Source organism: Heptranchias perlo, chromosome 8 (assembly GCF_035084215.1).
Source record: "Heptranchias perlo isolate sHepPer1 chromosome 8, sHepPer1.hap1, whole genome shotgun sequence".
NCBI lineage: Eukaryota > Metazoa > Chordata > Chondrichthyes > Hexanchiformes > Hexanchidae > Heptranchias > Heptranchias perlo.
The window spans coordinates 20,813,606-20,836,388 of record NC_090332.1 but is presented as its reverse complement, the minus strand read 5'-3'; the positions used below and the strand labels follow the sequence as shown (position 1 = coordinate 20,836,388).

At 43.8% G+C, this 22,783-nt stretch overlaps 1 protein-coding gene across 1 annotated transcript in view; it reads right to left on the bottom strand.

Moving 5' to 3' along the window:
* Positions 1 to 2,747: 2,747 nt before the first annotated feature.
* Positions 2,748 to 22,783, bottom strand: part of LOC137324310 (amino acid transporter heavy chain SLC3A2-like) — a 41,639-nt gene continuing 21,603 nt past the window's right edge. Inside the window, exons 4-7 of the mRNA XM_067988454.1 lie at positions 22,620 to 22,655; positions 12,901 to 13,030; positions 12,686 to 12,793; positions 2,748 to 3,086 (exon numbers count right to left, since the gene is read on the bottom strand). Coding sequence (XP_067844555.1) covers positions 2,748 to 3,086; positions 12,686 to 12,793; positions 12,901 to 13,030; positions 22,620 to 22,655 — 613 coding nt within the window. The remainder of the gene's footprint in view (positions 3,087 to 12,685; positions 12,794 to 12,900; positions 13,031 to 22,619; positions 22,656 to 22,783) is intronic.

Genomic DNA, 22,783 nt, shown 5'->3' with positions numbered 1-22,783 from the left:
TCACATTTTTACCAATTTAACCCCCCAAACACCCGACCCTCTCCCACCCGTCGTGGTGGGGGGGGGGGGTGGCGGGGTTAAAAAAACCCTCATAAGACTTTGAATGCTACAAAGAACTAATGAGCACTCGTGTGGAATGCTCGGAGTGTGATAAACAACCTGAGACATTAATGGGCATGTGTAACAAATGATAGCAGCTAACCTTACCACTAAATGAGCTCAACAGCATACACACAGAACATGATGACATATGGTACCCACATTTGTCCTATGTAATCAAACCTATAAAAGATACAACACACTGGAGCTCCTTGGGGGATTTTTGAACTAGTCTTGCTGAGGCTAGCGTAAGCAGTCAAGATGACATACTTGTGACCTCCTAAGGAATCCTTGGTATGTGAGTTATAATCGGTATCTTATCTCATGTACACTGCATGTAAGAGGCTGTGTTTTATTATCTCATTGACTTGATTTAATTAAAAGTGCTAACCTGACGTTTCAGTGTTTCCTAGTCCTCAAACTTGTATAAGAGGTAAAGGATGTATGACAATATCTTATAATACCTCCACATAAAGGCAATAGGGATATATGATAATATCCTACATAAACCTAACAGTGCCCATCCCATTTCCACCTGAAATTGGGCAGTAAAAAGAGGAAAATTAGCCTCCAATCATAGAATTCAAGCTAAACTGGTTAAAACCAAATCCAGGAAAATCTTTTTCACTCAAAGGGTTCTGAGAATGTGGAACACAGTCCTAGAAGACAAAATGAATTGTTTAAAAAGGAGATAAATACTTATTTGGGAAGTAAGGGTATTAAGGAATATGGGGAACAAAGCAGGGAATTGAGACTAAGAAGATAGAGCTGCTATGGTAAACAAAAAAAGCAAAGAAGGCTCAATGGGTCAAATGAACTCCTCCTGTCCCTGTGATGGCTGAATAACATTTTCACATCCCATCCTTCAAATTCTAAGATTATGTTACAGGCAACCAAAGAGAGCACACCAGGTTTAGATTGACGGCACTACATATCCATTTTTAAGCTGCATGTGGTAAACGAGTGCATGTGTAACAAATGATAGCAGCTAACCTTACACACTCGCTCACCTGACGAAGGAGAAAGCCTCTGAAAGCTTGTGATTTTCAAATAAAACAGTTGGACTATAACCTGGTGTTGTAAGATTCCTTACATATATGGTAAACAAGTTAGCCTACACATGAATACAGCAATCCAAGCAAATGTGTGTATCTGCAGGGTCAGGTATTAGATTGCAAACTATGGCATTGTAAGAAGAGTTCCAATCCAACAAGAAAGCCTCTGGTATGGAAACATACACATAAGAGGGAAGAATCACAGCTGCCATAACTGAAAATTCATTTATTTGCATGTGTCAGTGAACACCACCAAGAAAGGTAAATTTTGTGGGACTGCACCCGACATAGAGCACCCTCAACAGAATGGCGGCTTGGACAATGGGCCATTGGGGTCAATGTGCCAAATTCACGGCACTTCCAGTTTTTCAGGTGAATAAAATTAAATTGGAAAATTGGGAGCACTCCAAATTGACAGTAATGACATCCCCCCCCAACCCAATTGTCTGATTCTGACTCCAGTTGGGCGAGGTTCCATGCTAGGAACAGATCCTTGTAAAATTTACCCTCAAATGTAAGCCAAGTTAGAACTGGAAATGGATCGAACACAAAGTAATATTGAAGGTAGTTGGGGAAGGCCTTTATTATTAGAAAAAAGCACCTTTCAAAAAGGTGGAGTGGCTCTAAGTAGAAGAACTTGCATCTTTCATGTTCTCAGGATATCCCATAGCACTTAAAAGCTAGTGAATTACTTTTAAAGTGTAGTTACTGTTGTAGGCAAAGTGGCGGCCAATTTGCACATAGTGAGGTCCCACAAATAGTATGTGTACTACATGACCTGATAATCTGTTTTGATGGCGTTAGTTGAGGGCTCAGCATTGGCCAGGACACTGGGAAACTTGTTGCCCTTCTTTGAGTAATGCTATGGGATCTTCTATATTCACTTGACAAGGGAACTTAGGTATAAATGAGTAAAAGACAAGTTCAGGACTAATGTCAAGAAGCATCTCCACACAAAGAACAATTAATGCCTGGAATGGAGCCATTCAAGAAGCATTTGGATGCTGTATTGTAGGGGGAGGGTTGGGAAATTGTAGATCTCTGTGGAAGAATAACCTCGGCTGAATGGCCTCCCTCATCTATCTTTGTGATAATAAAATTACAACCAGGAAATAAAATCATTAGAGTGAGTTACTGGGAGGAAAATGTGCAAAGTGTATCCCCTCAACCCATTGGAACTGGATTAAGCCTGTATAAATTTGATTTGCATGGCTGACGAGAGAATTTAGAAACTGCATTTAAAAACATGCAGAGTCCCACAAAGTTGGTTTGTATAAACAAATAGAGATCTATTCATCTTGCACGTTTCTCAATGCCCGAAGAGAAAATGTACCTCCTCTCATCTTGTATTCAGTTTCTGAGATCAGTTTTTTTTTAAACTGAACATTTATTGTTGAAATAAACTCAACTGATGTTAACTGATTTTGTTCAAATTGAAACAAAATATAGATTTACCTGATATTTCAGTGGTTTTCATTTATTGTATAAAAAGCAATCAACGTGTTTGCTTTTCAACAGGTGTATTCTGCACTGTGTATACAGACACATTCAATATTTCTTTCATTTAAAAAGTATAAGACAACAGCTCAAGAACTATTCTGAAATAAAATATTTTACTATATACCCTATGTTTGCTTCTACTACCATGTCACTCAAATGTATTAACTGGCATTGACTTGTAAAGTCTGTTGACTTTACAAGCAGAAGAGCAGATGGAGGCAAATGTACGCTAGTGAAATCGAAAGTAATCGTGGCACCAAAATTCAATATAATTAAAATTCCTATCTGATCCCAATGTCTTATGTATGCAAGGAGGTTTGATGTATTTGTCAAAAGATGGAAGTCACCAAATTTTAGAGATGGTTCTTCGTTTCTTATTTTTCCAAGTGCCTGGTAAAATGACAAAGTTGATAGTGGCTCTTCAGATTGTTGCTGTTAAAAACAAAGAAAACTGTTAGAACCTAAATTAAAAGACTTATAATCATTGAATCATACAACAGAGAAGGGTGCCATTGGGTCCATCATACCTGTGCCGGCTCTTTGAGAGAGCTATCCAATTAGTCCCACTCCCCTGCGTTTTCCCCATAGCCCTGCAATATTTTTCCCTTCAAGTATTTATCCAATTCCCTTTTGAAAGTTACTATTGAAACTGCTTCCACCACCCTTTCAGGCAGTGCGTTCCAGATCATAACAACTCACTGCGTAAAAAAATTTCTCCTTGTCTCCCCTCTGGTTCTTTTGCCAATTACCTTAAATTTGTGTCCTCTGCTTACCAACCCTCCTGCCAGTGGAAACAGTTTCTCCCTCTTTACTCCATCAGCACCCCTTATAATTTTGAACACCTCGATCAAATCTCCCCTTGACCTTCTCTGCTCCAAGGAGAACAATCCCAGATTCTCCAGTCTCTCCACATAACTGAAGTCCCTCATCCCTGGTACCATTCTAGTACATCTCGTCCATGCCCTCTCCAAGGCCTTGACACCCTTCCTAAAGTGTGGTAACCAGAATTGGACCCAATAATCCAGCTGAGGCCTAACCCGTGATTTGTAAAGGTTTAGCATAACTTCCTTGCTTTTGTTCGCTATGGTCCTGATTTAAACTGCCTCCACCTGGTGGAAACCGGGCCCGGGGGGGGTGGTGGGGGCAGTGAAAATAACATGAGTCAGTAACGCGAGTCAGTAAACTTCTCCGATCCTGCTTCCTTCCCGCCGTGTCCTGATATTAACCTGCTCTTTTGAGCAGGCGAGCAGGACACTGGCAGGAAGGAAGCATGGCCCTACTTCAAATTTGAAGGAATAGAGAGTCATATATCTAAGTTTGCTGACGACACTAAGTTAGGTGGCACAGTAGATAGTGTAGCATAGTGATTATGTTACTGGGCTAGTAATCCAGAGGCCTGGACTAAAATCCAGAGTCATGAGTTCAAATCCTGCCACGGCAGCTGGCAAATTTAAATTCAATTAATTAATTAAATTCAATTAATTAAATAAAAATCTGGAATTAAAATACTAGTATCAGTAATGATGGCCATGAAACTACCGGATTGTCGTAAAAACCCATCTGGTTCACTAATGCCCTTTAGGGAAGGAAACCTGCCGTCCTTACCCGGTCTGGCCTATATGTGACTCCAGACCCACAGCAATGTGGTTGATTCTTAATTGCCCTCTGAAATGGCCTAGCAAGCCACTCAGTTGTAAAATCTCACTACGAAAAGTCATAATAAGAATCCTAACAGCACTGTGGGAGAACCGTCACCACACGGACTGCAGCGGTTCAAGAAGGCGGCTCACCACCACCTTCTCGAGGGCAATTAGGGATAGGCAATAAATGCTGGCCTCGCCAGCGACGCCCACATCCCGTGAACGAATAAAAAAAAAAGATGGGAGTAAAAAATTGCAAAGGGACATTGATAGATTAAGTGAGTGGGCAAAACTAATGTGGGAAAGTGTGAGGTCATCCACTGTGGACCAAAGAAAGATAGATCAAAGTATTTTCTAAATGACGAGAAGTTAGGAACTGTGGATGAGCAGACAGATTTAGGGATCCATTTGCAGCGGACATGACGGCCAGAGCTTCCCGAGCACCTAGGCACGGGGTGTGCAACACCGTCAGACTGACTGCAAGGACGGGCGAAGGAACCCCGCCGTGGCAACACAACGTCTCGTGGATTCGGGGCTGTGGACATCTTCTGCCTGCAGGACTTGCTGAGGAGCGGATACTTCGACGTGACCTTCAGGGATGTCGCCTGATGCCTAAAGATGCTCCAGGCCTGTAAGGAGAAGGGGAAGGAAGTGCCTTTGTCGCACCTCACCGTGGAGCCGCTCTTCACACTCCCGAAAGAGAATGAACGGACACTGACAGTCAACATGTTCAACCCGCATGTGCCCGTCATGGATGTGCTGATGTTCCTCAAGAGATACGTGAACGGAGCGGATCAGAGCATTGACATCACGGACATGTTTGGGATCTGGACCAGCAAAAGGAACATCAAGACAAAGTTGAGGGTGGATGACGAGGGAAACAGCATCCATCTCCTATCAAGTTTCGTGATTGGGACGAGTCGTGGGTATATGGTGTACCAGGGGCAGCCCAATGTGTGTTGATCCTGCGGCAAACACGAGGCGGCCTCCTGCAATGCGGTGATCTGCAGGAAGCAGGGCCACCAGACACTGGACTGTCAGGAGGCCAAACGCTGCAACCTGTGTGGAGAGGCTGGTCACCTATACAAGACCTGCCCAAACTGCAGACACAGTTATGCACAGGTTGCAAGAGGCAAGGCAATGCAGGAGAAGACAGCAGCAGTGGTGGCTACCCCAAAGGAAACCATGCCGCTGACCCCCGTGAAAGAGCCAACAGGCAGGAGGAGGACGAAGAGCAGGAAGGGAGCGTCGAGGAAACCAACCAAACCCCGACACTCAGCCCCAAGATTTCCCCTGAGCACATAGGATCAATGGAAAGTGACGCAGGGGTGGAAGAAGGATGGACAACACAGGAAAAGAAAAAGAGGAAGTCCCGTAGGATCAGAGGAACAAACAATAAAAGTGGGACCAGCAGCAAGAGGTGCTTAGAGACCCCAACGGACAACAGCGACCACTCCTCGGCTGATGAACAGGGAAAAGAGGGGAAACCCACCTGCATCAAAGGAAGTGGCAAAACACGATGGTGACTAGTGACACTGACAGCACGCTCCAGCTCCAGGAACTCGGGAGCGGCAACACCCAGCTCTGGGGCATTGGGAGTAGCGGTGCGCCCCCAACTCCAGGATGCTTGGAGTAGCGAGGTGCAGAGTGAGATCCCCCAACTCCGGGAAACCTGGAGAAGCAACGCGGAGAGCGAATCCCCCAACTCCAGGAAACCGGGAGCAGCACAACAGTAGCGGAGAGCGAACCACCAGCAAAAGCCGAGGAGGCGGACCTGGTCGTGGATCTCACGGACACACCACCCCACGAGACCCTACCATCGGCCTCCGAGCATGGATATTTCCCCAAGGAGGACAGGCCTCGTTCCTCAGCCCAAGGACCGTCCAGAAGTTCTTGCATACCATGCAAATGCAGAATCTGGACCGCGGGTTGGAAATGGAGAGTAATGTAGAACCTGGGCTGATGCAATTGTAGGACCTTAATGTTTGTCCTTTTGTATTTTTAAAATGGCTTTAAAAATTGCATCCACAAACATGCACAGTATTAAATCGACTACGCGATGTGCTGCGACCCTGAACTACCTGTCTAGGGTAAAGAGGGACCTGCTGTTCTTGCAGGAATGCGGGATCCTGCACCTCAGCAATGACCGGCAGTGGTCATGCACATGGACCCTGGGGCAGTCGATCTGGTTGGGTGGCAATGATAGTCTTTCCTCGGGCCTGGGGATTCTGCTGCGAGGAGGCCAATTCACCATCACCGAGGTTAAGGAGGTGGTGGGGGGCTGCCTGCTCGTAGCAGATGTTCTGTATAAGAACGCCCTGCTCCGACTGATCAATGTGTATGCCCCGACTATCAGGAGCGAGTGGCTGGAGGTCTCCCAGCATCTCCTGAAGCTGCTGAAGACCTCCAGGCCAGTTGTTCTCGCTGGAGACTTCAACTGCATCACCAATGCGGCTGGACGATCCAGCAGGGTCAATGGAATACCGGACACCACGTCCAAACTCTTGATGGAAGCAGTGAAAGATGCAAAGCTTTGCGACATCTTCAGCAACCCTGCAGACAGAGCACCGCAGAGATACACCTGCTCTAGGCCAGATGGGTCTGTCCGTTCCAGGATAGGCTTCCTATTTGTGTCCCCAATGCTCAAGGTCAGAGCCACTGACATCCAGCCGGTGTTCTTCTCTGACCACTGCCTCCTACTGGCTGACTGTCAAATGCAGGAGGACCAGAAGGCAGGCAGGGGGATATGGAAGCTGAACTCGAGGCTGTTGACCCCGGAGAACATCAAGGAACTAAAGAGGGATTATACACATTGGAGGACCATGAAATCCCTCCTTGACTCCATGGTGCACTGGTGGGAAGCGATCAAGGCCAACATCAAGAGGTTCTTCATCCTCAGAGGTGTTCAGAAGGCAAGAGTGAGGCAGAGGGAAGTGTCACAACTCCAAAAAAGCATTCAGGATCTGCTCCAGCTGCAGTCAATGGGGGTCGATGTCAGGGAGGAACTTAGAGAGTTGAAGGGCCAGCAAGCCTCGCTCTTCATCTCGGAGGCCTCAAAGATCATCTTCCGGTCCAGAGTCCGCTCCGTGGAGCAGGACGAGACGGGCTCACGTTTCCTCTTCCTGGAGCTGCACAGATAGACCTCTGTGATCAGCAGCCTGAAGGAGGAAGACGACTCGGTGATGTCTTCGTAGGCCAACATACTGAGGATCAGCAAGTCCTTTTATGCCGGGCTGTATGATGCGAAGCCCACAGACAGCATGGCCTCTCAGTCCTTCCTCTATCATGGAGGTCTTAGAGGACAGTGAGCGGGAGAGCATGGATCAGTCACTGACTTTGGACGAGCTGACAAAGGCCATCCGGTCCTTCGAGAAGAGTAGAACTCCCGGAAGTGATGGCATATCAGTTGAGTTGTATTGGGCTCTATGGGACTGGATAGGCCTAGACCTACTGGAAGTGTACGGGGGTATGCTTCTGGCAGGCAGCATGTCAGAGTCCATGAGGAAAGGCATCATCACCTTCATCTACAAGTGGAAGGGGGAGAGGGAAGAAATGAGAAATTGGCACCCCATTTCCTTGCTAAATGTTGACTACAAGATTCTGTCTAAGGTCATCACCAACAGGCTCATGTCTGCTCTGGAGCTGGTGATCCACCCGATCAGACCTGTGCTGTACCCGGCAGGAAGATCTCAGATAGCCTTGCGCTACTCAGTGATACAATCGCCTACGTGCAAGACAGGAGGGTGAACATCTGTCCTGGTTCATCCCCAACAGCTCGGTAATACAGGCTGTTCCCCGGACGCACACTGAAACAAGTAATAACGGCTGCTGGAAGACCATCAACTCAGTGAAGGAGGCCCTTTGGTCCGCCCAAAACCTGCTGGTCTTCCAACTGAAGGAGCTGGCCACGACTGAGTGTTGCCAACTGGCACACTCCAAGGTCCAGGGGTACGTGCTGCAGGACGCACTGAAGCGAGGTGCGGCCTACACAAAGGCTCTATGGGGAAAGGCCACCGTATAAGGTCATGTGTATTGTACAGAATAAGTTAGAAGATAAATACTGTGTTTGTGTTGTAATAATAATTGTAGTTTGTACGATCTGTATTGTATTGTTTTGAATTGTAATTATGATATTTACATTGAACTGTGTGTATCCTTAAATTTTATGAAATAAAGTATATTTTGAAATATTAAAAAAAAGTACGAGGCTCCGTCTTTCAGATAAGACGTTAAACCTCTCTGATGTAAAAGATCCTGTGGCACTATTTTGAAGAAGATCAGGGGAGTGGTCCCTGGTATCCTAGCAATTATTTATCCCTCAACAAACATTAAAACAGATTATCTGGTCATTATCACATTGCTGTTAGTGGGACCTTGCTGTAAGCAAATTGGCTGCCACGTTTCCTACATTACAAGTGACTACACTTCAAAAGTACTTCATTGGCTGTAAAGCGCTTTGGGACGTCCTGAGGTCGTGAAAGGCTCTAAATGCAAGTCTTTCTTTTTTCTTCTTTTTACTGCTCAAATCTCTCCATGGTATCTATAACCCACATCTTCATTCCATGTTTCCAACAGGGTGGTAATCTATACAGCAACTGTGTCCACTGCAAAAGACGACTGAAGAGGTGGGAGAACAGTTAATTTCTGGGAGGAGGACCTTGATGCCTTTTTAGACAAGGTAGAGGACAGGAGGCACAGTCTCCTGGGACAGCACTCCTTTAAGCCTGGCAGAGCAGTCAGCTGTATCAACTGGAGGGAGGTGGCACTGGCACTCTTGGCCAGTGCCACTTCCTTACTCCCAAGACAGCAGAGCAGTGCAACAAAAATTCAAGTATCTCACCAAATCTGGTAAAGGTAAGGCACTCACAGTAGTTTTCCTTTCTTCCTTGACCACCTTGGGCACCAGAACACTCTTCTCCCTTTTAAAGGCAACACTCACACTACTAACCCTTCACACTGCAGTCTGTTCAAGGGAACCTACTAGCCTCCTCCTAGCCTGAACTATGGCTACACGCCTCCCTTAACTCATAAAAACTACCTTGCACAATACCCAAAACTTTCTCCACCCTTAACGTCTTCACAACCCCACACCTCTCACTTCATCTTTCCCATCACACTCGCTCTGTATCTCTGCTGCCTGGGGAGGGTGATGCCCAAGTGGAGGAATTTAGCTGCTGTATGAAAGTGGACGTCCTTCACCTGCACAATACGCGCCTTGACAGTTCACTAGCTAATTATGCATAGATGGCCTGTGGCAGCCTGGAAGGATGGAGCGAGTCTACAAATCATTGTGATGAGCTGACAGGTGTTCAATGGCTTCCTCAGAGAGGCGCAGCTGTCGGATGCATGGCTCCTCGGATGGGTTCTCATAGGACCTGTGTGGCCTATACATGCATTGAGGAGGGTAGTACCTAGTGGTCTGCTGTCCTCTGCCATGCTACCAGATTCTCCTGGCCTCGACACAGTGCTGCTGCAACTTGTCCTCCATTATGAAGGCATAGAGTGCTATGTTCATGGAGAAAGCCGTCTGTGTCCAAAGTTGATCTGAGTGTGGGTTTGGGGTGGGGGAAGTCAGGGGCTCAGAGGTTTTTGGGGGAGAGAGGAAAACACTACAGTAAAATTAAGTGCATGTGTCAGTGATTAGAAAAATGTGACGCAACAGGTTAAATAATGTACCTTGAAAGCCTGGAATCAATAAGTGAAGTTGGTGCCTTCTTCAGCTCACCAACTCGTCACTTACACTGATCTGAAGTGACAAGGGCAGCCGTGAAATCTTTTTTTTGGGTGCAACTTACACTGAGTGCGGGAGCAGGGTAAACCCAGGAAACTTCCATGTACTGGAACAGTGCAGCTATGTAAATGAGGCTTATGGGGCTTTGATGGACGTACAGTTTGTACAGTTAACAAGATTGAGGAAACTTGCATTTAGCACAATGGCCTAAATGTACCCAAATGAACATTTCCGTAACCTTTTTAGCACAATAATACTGTAAGTGCTAAAGATAGTGAGGAAATTAAGGGACACTTTTTTTTGTTAGAAAATAGAGCAATGATCTGACCTGCGAGTCACTAATCATGAGGCACTGGTCGTGCTCGGGCTGGAATTTCAGGCTCCAGCTGGCTGCCAATTCAGCACTGCCCGATTTTCTTGTGTGGGGAGCAGGGTACCAGGATTTTTTTTATACTATGGACTCCACTTCAGCGTGTCCCTGCCACATAAGGCATTTATCCCTAATTTTAATATTTTTGGGGACCTAACGAGCTTTGCACACAACTTCTATGCAAACTCCCAGCTTCTTCAGCGCGGGTTTTTTAAAAATTCATTCTCGGGATGTGGGTGTCGCTTGCAAGGCCTGCATTTATTACTCACCTAGTTGCCCTGAGAAGGTGGTGATAGGCCTATTTTTAAGCTGCCATAGTAGGACTTGAACTCATGTTCTCTGGATTAATCATTCAGGCCTCTGGATTACTAGTCCAGTAACATAACCACTGCACTACCGTACCCCATTATTGACACATTGGGGCATACTAGGCACCTTGGATGAGTTGCAGGTCTCGGGGAGTGGACACTTGATGCGCTTCAGTAAAAGGCAATGGGGCGTATTAACTCTGTTTGCCCAGCAGTCGGGCAGCTAAAATCGCCCATGGTGCTTACCCACCAAAGCTCTGCTATCTTCCCGCAGGTTACTATTTTAACCCGCTCTTCTGAGCAGATGAGAGGGACTCCTGCTGGAAATCAGCGGGGTCCTTCTTTAAATATGCAGTTCAGGCTCCAGTGATGTCATCGGTGCCTGACTGCTATTTTAACAAGAGGCCTTCATTGAGAAGCTGTTTTAGCCAAGCTATTGGGAAGAAGCCCAAAAAAGTTAAGTATTGGAGTCATCTGCCCGGGGTTTACCCCTCCACCCAACAGCAAGGCCCTCCCGAACCCTTCGCCAGCCACTTACCTGAGTGCTGAGGACCATTCCTTCGGTCCACAGAGGTGGCCTCCTACTGCCTGACATTCTGCTCCCACCTACCAGCCAGCTGCCGCTCCCTGCCGGTTTTGGGCAGGAAACTGACAGGGTCTATGCAGGTGAAGCCAGGGAGTTAAAATCTCCCAGACCTCATGCTGCCGAGGTCAGGACAGTTTGCCACCCATCTTTGCCTCTGCATTCAAGTTAAAATTGGGGTTAATATTTTTAGCAAATCTGCTTGGCAGCAGTATTTGGATCTCCTCTTTAGTGATATCCTTGTCCCTATGATTCTGGGCTACTTTGGTATGACTCCCACAGTGCATGAAGGATGCCTAAATGGAGAAAGAGGACATATTACCTATATTGTAGGGCCTTTGTCATTTTTTGAATGATATGTATCTTCCAAATACAACAATCCCTTCTAACTATCCTCTGAGGCTTGATTAGGTTTGATTTTTTGGCATGGCTAGGGGCTTTATTGTGGTGAGTGTACATTAGCTTTAGGTCAAAATGAACCTGTGCTATTGTGCAGGTTCTGGAGCTTTATGCAACACAGGAGCAGAAGGTCATGTGCAACTGCCCAACGTGACATCATGACTAAAAACATTTGGGGTTATGAACATACAAAACCTAAGGATAGGAAAAGACCAGCTGGTCCATCAAACCTGGTCTATACTGTCTTGGTGAAACTTAGGCGGACAATGACCCGTATCGCCTTGGAGAGGCAAAAAAAAAGAAAAAAAAGTGGGTCAATTTAGCGGAAAAATCTGAGAAAATCTTTCTGACCCCTTAAGGCCATGAAACAAGTTCTAGGAGACCACGGTGACAGAGAGAAACATGCCTCAGTACCCACCTACCTTCTATCTGTAGTTATATCGGCCAGTCAGGAACTTATCAAGCTCTTTTTTGAATGTTTGCAGCAGTCACTGCACAAGCTAGCAATTTGTTCCATGGGTCGATGACTCTATTAAAAGAACTACCTCCTCATATCTAACCCAGTTCAATACTCACGTAACTTATACTCATGCCTCCTGGTCCCCCCTAACCTTTCTAACTCAAATAGCCTATCCACATGGACTGAATCTAATCCTTTAGCAAGTGGTTCCCAGAACCCATCCACTTAGCTAGGTTTCTATGGTATGTAAAGGATGCCCAACATTTGAAGAATGAAAAAAACCCTATAAGTTAGATAATCTATTTTTTTTTAAACAGGTGAATTGTTTTCTGTTCTTAGGCATGTTAAACAACACTTAGTTCAGAATATAAACAAATCACACATGCCAGTCAGGGTCTATCACAGGTGCTACAGGTCTTTTCTTGCTGAAACTATTTTGAAGGCAGATTCAAGAATGGTTGACCATCTGTTTTCTAGCCAAATAGTTCCATTAAAATATTATATTAATTACAACATATTATGCAAAATATTCATACGTACCTTAACATTATGTGTGTCAATGTCCAAATCTGCTGTAATCCAAGGCAAACCTTTAGTGAATCCAGCATATTTAGAATTGTCCCACCGCATTAGGGGATATACTGATGTCTGTTATGAAAAGTGGAACATTAAAACCATACCTAACTTTTTGAAGTTATGAACCAATTATTTTAAATATTATGATAATGTGATTGCAACAGTAGGGTTGTGATTACCTTGTAGTCTTTGAGACCAATCTCATCGCCATAATAAATAATTGGAGTCCCAGGCATTGTAAAGGTAAGAATTGTAAATAATCTGTCCTGAATTCCTTGACGTTCTTTAGGGATCACAGATGAAATATGTCTTCCATCTCGACTCCCAAACTACAAGAGAGGATTACATATAGATATCTGTATCGTTTGCACTTGAAATACATATTTCTACAGAACACAAAAATCAGATGGAGTTTCACTGAAGATGATTTTCCCAGGACTATATCTTGCAATGGTGAAAATCCCCTTGTTTATATCCAGTAAAGGGAAGAGAAGAGAGGCATAGCCAATGGGTCATGGTTAAGGCCACTATTTTATAGTGACTGAATAAGTCAAATTCTGTTTTTATTACATGGTATCTTAGGATTTTTACTGGTGTTTTGGGGATCCTGATTCTATCTCTTCATAATTATGTTCACTGGTTTGTTGTGACTAAATCATAAACTTTTACATAACAAAATAAAGCCAATCGCTCTTTTATGCCTTTGCCAGCTCTCTGAAAGAACTATTCAATTGGTCAAATTTTCCTGCCCTTTCCCCATTCTCTTTCAAATTCATAAAATCATAAAACAAATCAAATTTTGTTTTCATTATATGAGATCATGGGCTTTTCAAGTCATATTCCATAATTTTGTCCACTATCCATGAAAACTGCAAGTCAATGGCCTTTACCACAGTATGACTCTGAAGAGTGGACAAGCATAATGCAGTAGATGTAATATATTTGGATTTTCAAAAGGCCGTTGATAAGGTACCTCATAGTAGTCTCATGACAAGTAGCAGAATAGATAGCAAGCTGGCTACTAAACAGAACAGAGAGTAGGGGTTAAGGGTAGTTACTTAGATTGGCAAAAGGTGGGAAGCAGTGTTCCACAAGGATTGGTGCTGGGACCACTGTTATTTACCATTTACATAAACGATTTGGACTCGAGAATGGGAAGTACAATTTCAAAATTTGCAGATGACATCAAATTGGGGGTTATAGTTAATACTGAGGAAGACTGTGACAATATACAAGAAAACATTAATAAACTTGCAGAATGGGTGTGTAATTGGCAAATTAATTTCAATATAGATAAGTGTGAGGTGGTGCATTTTGGTAGGAAGAATGAGGAGGCCACATACTGCTTGGAAAATAGGAGCCTAAATGGGGTAGAGGAGCAAATGGATCTAGGCGTACAGATACACAAATCACTAAAAGTAGCAGTTAATAAGGCCATAAAAAAAGCAAACAAAGCACTGGGGTTCATTTCTAGAGGGATAGAATTGAAAATCAGAGAAGTTATGTTAAACTTGTACGGAACTTTGGTTAGACCACACATGGAGTACTATGCACAGTTCTGGTCTCCATATTATTAAATGGATATAGAGGCACTGGAGAAGGTGCAAAAAATATTTACAAGGATGATACCTGAACTGAGAGATTATACCTATCAGGAAAGATTAAACACACTAGGGCTCTTTTCTATAGAAAAGAGAAGGCTGACAGGTGACCTGATAAGAGGTCTTTAAGGTTATGGAAGGGTTTGATAGGTTAGATGTAGAGAAGATGTTTCCACTTGTGGGCGATAAATATAAGATAGTCACTAATAAATCCAATAGGGAATTCAGGAGAAACTTCTTTACCCAGAGAGTGGTTGGAATGTGGAACTTGCTACCACATGGAATAGTTGAGGCAAATAGCATAGATGCATTTAAGGGGAAGCTAGATAAGCACGAGGGAGAAAGGAATAGAAGGTTATGCTGACAGGGTTGGATGAAAAGGGGTGGGAGGAGGCTCGTGTGGAGCATAAACACCCCGTGGACCAGTTGAACCGAATGGCTTGTTTCTGTGCTGTACATTCCATGTAATTCTATGAAGCTCCAAAATCCCTTCTGAAAATTTTCAGGAGAGGGACATACTCACACTTCCTATATGGAATGAAGACAGCAATTTTAACTGAATTTGTTAAAGTTGGACCATAATAGTTGGTCAATACCAAATAGGAAGGGATAGAAAAAGTGGAAAAAATACTCTGTACTATGGGCTACACTCTTCAGTCCGTGACATATCACTATGTCAGAATGCCCTGAATATCTACCGGTTGTTTTTATTTTTTTTTAAACTTTGTGATGCCACACTTTCTATATGATCACAACATGCCAAATTAACTTCATTCATCATAAAGTAGGCTCACTTTTATTTATTTATTTAATTTTTAACAATCCAAATTTATTATTCATACTAGATCTCCCATCACATTACTGACAGCAAGTCAGAGCTGAGGCTTGGCCAGAATACTTACTTATAAAATGTTTTTTTTCTAATATTTATAAATTAAATAGAAGCATTGGCTATTTAATGGAATGGATTTAATTAAAAACAGCGATAACTTGATTCTATGGGGTTGAGCATTTACTCCAGCATGTATTTGTAAATTTATTAACTAAATGAAAGTAGTGACTATTTAATTGAAGAGAATTATGATAACTTTATCAATTAAATAAAATAAAAAAGAAGTAAAATAAGGATCCTCAACATATATTAATTAAATAAAAGTACTGGAGATTTAATTGAAAAGAATTGCATTAAAATTTATTAATGAAAGAAGGAAATAAAAAATAATTGCGACAAAATGTAGTAATGAAATAAAAGAAGCAATATTTAATTATGTAGCAGGCAGGAGCAGTCCTGGGATTTTTTTTTTTAATTAATTTTTCCATCATAGGCAGGACTAGGGCTGGGTGGGTATATTTTTTAACGACTTTGTATTGCAGGCAGGACCTGAAGAGCAGGGCTGAGAATGTCAGCCTTGGCTCAATGGTAACACTCTCACCTCTGAGTAAGAAGGTTGTGCATTCAAACCCCACTCCAGGATTTGAGCACATAATCTAGGCTCACTTCCGTGGAATAATGAAGAAATGCTGCACTATCAGAGGTGCCGTCTTTCAGATAAGGTGTTAAACTGAGGCCCCATCTAGTTTGAGGTGGAAGTAAAAGATCCCACGGCACCATTTGAAGAACAAGGGAGTTCTCCCAATGTCTTGGCAACATTCATCTCTCAAGCAACAACACTAAAAAAAGATTATCTGGCCATTTATCTCATTGCTGTTTGTGGGACCTTGATGTGCGCAAATTGGCTGCCATGTTTCTCCACATTACAATAGTGATTACACATCAAAAGTAATTCAATGGCTGTGAAATGCTTTGGGAAGTCCTATCGTTGTGAAAGGCACTATATAAATGCAAATTACTTCTTGCTTTATAGAGTTCTTTTTATTGCAGCTGGAAGTAGGCCTGAGGAGTAGGGCCTGAGGAACAGGGCAGCAACTGAAAAGATTGGGAATACTTTTAATTATTTTTTATTGCGAGCTGGAAGAACGCCCATAGATCTATTCTTCATCATTAGGAAATGGGGTTTGGCCAGGAAGGGCAGCTGAGCAGTTTTCTTTTTATTCTCAGGAGTGGGGCTGTGCTAGAGAGCAGGATCAGTAAGGAATTTACCTCCTGACTCTGACTGCTTCTTTGCTATTATCAACTTCACCTTTTGGCCCCAATATCCCCTTCAACATAGAAGTTACAATATGGAAACAGGCCATTCAGCCCAATCAGTCTGTCTTGGTGTTTACCTTCCACGTGGCCAAATAGTTCTAATCACATTTACCCATCCTATTCTCGTATCCCTTCAACCACTTTTCTTTCATCCACCTATCCAATCTAATCTTAAATGTTGACATAGTTTCTGCCTCAATTCTTCTGGTATCTAAAGAAGTGGGAAACATTTTTAACCCAAATGGTGTTGAGACCCAGGTATTAAAGTAGTGGGTGGTATAGAGAAAGCTGTGGGAGTGGTTGAAAATGGGTCCGGAAGTACTGCAGAGCTGAACACAGGCTGGAAAAATATGCAAAGTTAGGAATGAACTGGGAAATGGTGGAGCATTGGGATGCAGAGCTGCGCAGCAGTGGAAAATGGGTGACTGCAGAGCAGAATACAGCAGGCTGCTAGCTGAGAATGAGCTAGAGAGGCCGAGAATTGAAGCCAGCCAAAAGGCTGAAAGATTGGAGAAAAGCAAAGAAAGGGTCAGATAGGGTAGAGTGCACAAAGGTTAAATTGGGCAGGGGGTCTAAATAATTGTAAATTGATGGCCGGAAAAGGGAGCCAAGAGGATCAAAAGTGGGAAAAAATAAAGTTAGATGAAAAATTAAAAGTAAAAATATAGATTGAAAGAAATTGAAGTTTTATACTTATCTGCACAGAACCAAGAACAATTATTGCAAAATCATTTCAAATTCTAAATTTAACCACTTTGCACTGTTTCTAAAAATAGATCCATTACACGATTAAGCAAATTCGTAAGTGCCAATCCCTGCACAGACAATTTCACATACAAAGCTTATATCATTTGCAGATAAAAATGTATTATATTAGATTTCTTACAATGAAGCCACACCACGAATTCTCCATCTTGTGATAATACTGGTCCGTAATCTGTGCATTCTGAGTTGCATTAGGATTTGTTATTATGTCAGTTAGATAATAAATAAAGATCATGTTCCCAGGAATTTTATTGAGGAATGAAACTAGGAAGTCATTTTCTTCTTTATCAGTAGCAATAATAAATATTCTGCAAGAAAATAAATTTTATTTATAATGCTGCTCATCACGAAGACAATCGTGGCAAATATTATTCATATGAAACTTCTGATTGTGTTAACCTCCTACACAGCACGTAACCGTATCAGCTTGATGTGCCATAAATTTCAAATTCCTACCTCATAATTTTCTCACCTTTTGTTCCCTCCTCATTTGTAGGGGTACAGTCGCATGGGCATGGGCAGCCCTCCAGTAATGGCATTAGATTCACCATGAAAAGGAAAGTACAATGAAGACTCTTAATTTTAGGGAGGTGGATTTTTGGGGCTTGAGGAATCAGGTAATAGAGCTGCACTGGAATAAATTATTAGAGGAACAAAGCTTGGAGAAGTGATATACTTTTAAATGCAAAAATGCAGGAGCTACAAAGTTAATTAAAGGTGAGAAACATATTGGAATAAGATGAAGCATTAAAGGCAATGAAAAAGGATACGTCACCAAGGCTGAACAGCCTGCACACAAGGGTCCTTAAGAAAATGGCTGACGAAATTGGTTATGTTCTGACAGGGATCTTTAGAGAATTAAGTCTAGGCCCTAAGCTCTGGAACTCCCTGAACCTCTCCAGCTCTCCATCTCCCTCTCTCCTCCTTTAGAATCCTCCTTAAAACCTGCCTCTTTGACCAAGCTTTTAGTCACCCCTCCTAATATCTCGTTCTTTGGCTTGGTGGCAATTTTTGTCTGATTAGGCTTTAAAAGCACTTTGGAACTTTTTCTATGTTAAAGGTGCTATATAAATGCAGGTTGTTGTTATTGAATACCTACACAGTTGAGGTGACATCCCTTTGAAGCACCACACAGCCACAAGCTTCTGCCCACTTCTCTGCCCCAAGGAGGTAATGCACACTCGTTCTTAACTTGTACCCTCCTTTCCTGCACATCCACCACAACAACATGAAGCAAAGGATCAGGAACAGGAAGAAGATAATGATGATGAGAAGGCACAGGATGAGAACAGATGGAACTTTTTGATCCTGGTGGCAGGATGCATGCTGCTGTCTCTCAGGGCTTTCAGGATCTGAAAACTGCCATTAGACCAGCCAACCTGCTGCTCAATGGGATACAGATCCAGGGCTCAGTGGGATAGCAGTGACAGGAGGTTACATGCCTGAGCACATGCCAGGCCTCTGACCTTCCTCTGCACAGCGCCTACAGGCTGCCCAGGAACACGTTCGAGAGATGCAGCCAGCAGTGGTTCCCTCCTAGGAGCAAGCTGCAATGAGAGGAGGGCCACCTCAGTCCCATAACCCTTTTGTAACACATGAGCATCCAACCACCTCTCTCAATACTGGCCTTCAGATTGCACCTAGGACAAGCACTAGAATAAGAGAAAGAATAGCATATTTGTCCATCTATGGGAAGCACAGTGTTTGGAATTGCTAGGATGGCTTGTGTTCATTTTAGATTTTGCTGTTTAAAATAGAATATGCACTTATGTTGTACTCTGTTATTCATGGAAATTAGAGTCATACATGAAATGGTGCACTTAATTTGTGTTAACTTATTCAATCAAGTGATTAATATTAGCATGGCTATGTGAGGGCAAAGAGATCTTATGTAGAGTCATACGAGGTTAAATTGAATAACCCCTGAAAACGGGCACTAGGATCGTGATCCACGATTAACCCGTGCCCGTATGTTGTGATTCAGGCAGCATGTAACATTCATGCTGCCTGCTGTTTTAAATGATAGCTGTGTGCAGCCACGCTACCTGCGCTGTTGATTGCCTGCAGGCATCAGCAGGGAGCCCCGATATCATGAGTGACTAGCGCTACATAAAGGCAGCCTGCATCCCTTAAAGGGGAGGTTCACTGTGGCTGCAAGAAGTGTTGGGAGTCGTTTGAGAAGTGATTCCTGGGCTGTGATACTTTGAAGAATGGCTGTGCCTGCGAGAGAGCATGCACCAAGGTTCTCTGATGATGCACCAGAGGCTTTGATGCAAGAGGTGGAGAGAAAGAGGAGCATCCTATATCCGCAGGGGGGCAAGAGGCCCTCTAGACATATGCTCAAGAGGCAGTGGGAGAAACTAGCAGACGAGGTCAATGCCAGGAGCATAGTGCCAAGAACATGGATGCAGTGCAGGAAGAAGTTCAATGATTTAACACGAGTTGTCAAGGTGAGTGAGTTCAATTTTCAAGTGGCATATCCTACCAACTGCACCACTAGCCTCATCCACTGCTCAATGCACTACACCCCTCATCACCCACCTACCAACGAACTCTTTCAATCAGCACTCAACCGTTCAAATGAGATACTTCACATCACCCTCACACATTACCACTGTTGCAAGCCACATACCCACAACTCACAGGTCATACAGACTGGCAGCTATTCAACCATGACAGCCAGATCACCCAAACATCTCGGAGGACACTCACTGACACACTTCCCTCTTTCTTGCAGAAGGTGGCGCATAACAGAAGGCAGCAGGAAAGAACTAGGGGAGGACAGGCGCATCTACACGTCCTCACCCCCATGGAGGAGACAGTGCTGGCTATCATTGGAACGGCCATCGCTGAGGCCGTGGCCACTAGCAGCCCTGGAGAGATTGATGATGAGGGTCTCTGTATACCTAATCCTCCTTCTTGCTTCCCACTTCTCCGTCATCCCACAATCTTTTCTGACTCACGTGCTGCAGATGGTGTAAGCACGCACTTCTTACTTTCTCCTCCCCCCTCACCACAACTCAACCCGTGTCCCTTTGTTATTTCAGATACCCAAAAACTGGAATCTGCCCAGTCAGAGGAGACAGAGGAAGAAGATAGTGATGATGAAGAGACACCGTCACTCGATCTTACACTCGCAGCCACCAGCTCAGAGACTGACACTGCGCGTAGTTTAGAGGCTAGGATAAAGAAGGGATCTGCAATACCAGGCACAAGTGCACAGGAGCCAGGGCGGGAGGAAAGAATACTGCAGGTGCCAGCTCGCCAGCCTGCCAGAGGGCGAGGTCGCACACTAGTTCTGCTGCAGAGGAGTCAAATGGTGACTTCGATGGGCCAGGCTACAGAAGAAGGCTGATGGGCATACACAACCAAATTATGAGGTAGGAATTTGAAATTTATGGCACATCAAGCTGATACGGTTACGTGCTGCACTGGAAAGCCTGCCAGAAAGCCTGCGCCCACAATGTCAAGGAGCATGGAGGAGTCCAGCTCCAACTTGGCATGGGAGGAAGCAGCATGCATGGTCACAAACAAGCCGTCTTTTGACATGATTTTTTTCCTTGAAGAGGTCACATAGGGACTAATTTTAAGGATGAGTGCTTTGTGACAACTTCAGCATATGTCGCACTGATGTGTAGCGTCCTTTGCATGTTGTCACACACAATCTGTACATTCAAGGATTGGAAGCCCTTCCTGTTGAGGGGATGGATGGGGTTGTCTGTATGATCTTGCAAAGAAACGAGGGACCTTTGGAAACCCTGGACCTTGGGAAAGCCAGCAACCCCATAAACTTAGATGGCACTATCTCGTTGCTGCCTTGCTGTGATGCCAAAGTTGATGAATTCCCCAGGTCTCCTGGATAATGCATTAGTTATCTGATGTACTGCACCCTGGCTGATAATACAAAGCTCCCCCATCACTGTCTGAAATGACCTAGTGCCACAAGAGTTGAGTGCAGTCATCACCTTCACAGCCACCGATCGAGCAGATGATCATGGCTGCAAGGTGCCAAAGCTTCCCTATTGCCTCTTTAGTGAAGTGCATTCTTCTAACATACATCGCCTCATTAAGGTCTTCATAGGGCCTGTGTTGGCTGCATATTCTTTGGGAGGGGGAATATTTGGTGGTGTGCATCCTCCTCAAATGCTGCCTCACTCCTCTGCTGATCCCCATTCTCCCCCTGCTCCTCCAATACAATGGCATGCACATGGGGAATGCTATACCTGCTCTTGAGAATCTTTCACTGTTGGTGGGGTTGGGTGCAAGTATAGGTGCACCAGGTAGTATAGCCTTAGTAAGCTTTTGTTAATATAAAATATATATCCACATATTATAGATTGATTCTGCAGTGTTTGTAATGGCTATACAAGGCTAGACCTGCAATATAGGCCAATGGCTGCAATGGAAAGACATCAAAGCCCACCTTGATAATTGTCTCCCCTGTGCACATTATAATCCTTCCTCCCTAAAGAAGCAAGTCTTGCTGCTTAGTTAACCCCCTAAGGGACCTTGGGAACAATTGCAAATTGACTACACAGATGATCTGCCTCAAACTGGAAGGGCAAATAGTTATTGTTGATTCTTTCATGAAGTCGGACGAAGCTAGTCCTACTCGCGCCGTACTGCTTTGGTGACTGCGAAAGTACGTGTTGAACAAGTTCTTTAGAGATGGGGTATGTCACAGGTGATAGACAGCAACAACGCATTTACTAGTGATATACCATAAGGGACAGCATCCGTGGGTAAGAACGCCTTCTGCGTTCCTGCTAGTAGCACAGCTATTCATGCTGATTGCCCTCGTAGTAATGGTTTGTTTGGAAAAAAAAACCTGAAACAAGTTAAGAAAAAAAGAATATGATGGCAATGTCAGCTCTGACCAGAAAGTAGACTTTGAGGCTGCAAAAAGAAAGTTATTTTCGAGCCTCAAGGTGGGGAAATGTAAGTATAGGTGTACTATGTAGAATGGCCATAATAAGCTTTTGTTAATATGAAATATATATCCATGTATTAAAGATTGATTCTGCAGTGGTTGTAATGGCTATACAAGGCTAGACCTGGAGTATAGGAGACATTACCTCATTAACCATCCTTGAGAACCTAAACAACCTAAAACATCAAAGGCAGGCATAACAAATGATAACACCTAACCTTAACACTAAACAAGCTTACATGTCAACAGCATAAACACAGAACATAATGACATATGGTATCCACATCTGTCCTACGTAATTAAACCTATAAAAGATAAAACATAGTGTAGCTTCTTGGGACTTGGGACCTAGTTTTGCTGAGGCTAGCGTAAGCAGTCAAAACGACACACTTGCAATCTCCTAAAGGAGTACTTAAGAACATAAGAAATAGGAGCAGGAGTAGGCCAATCGGCCCCTCGAGCCTGCTCCGCCATTCAATAAGATCATGGCTGATCTGATCCTAACCTCAAATCTAAATTCATGTCCAATTTCCTGCCCGCTCCCAATAACCCCTAATTCTCTTTACTTCTAGGAAACTGTCTATTTCTGTTTTAAATTTATTTAATGATGTAGCTTA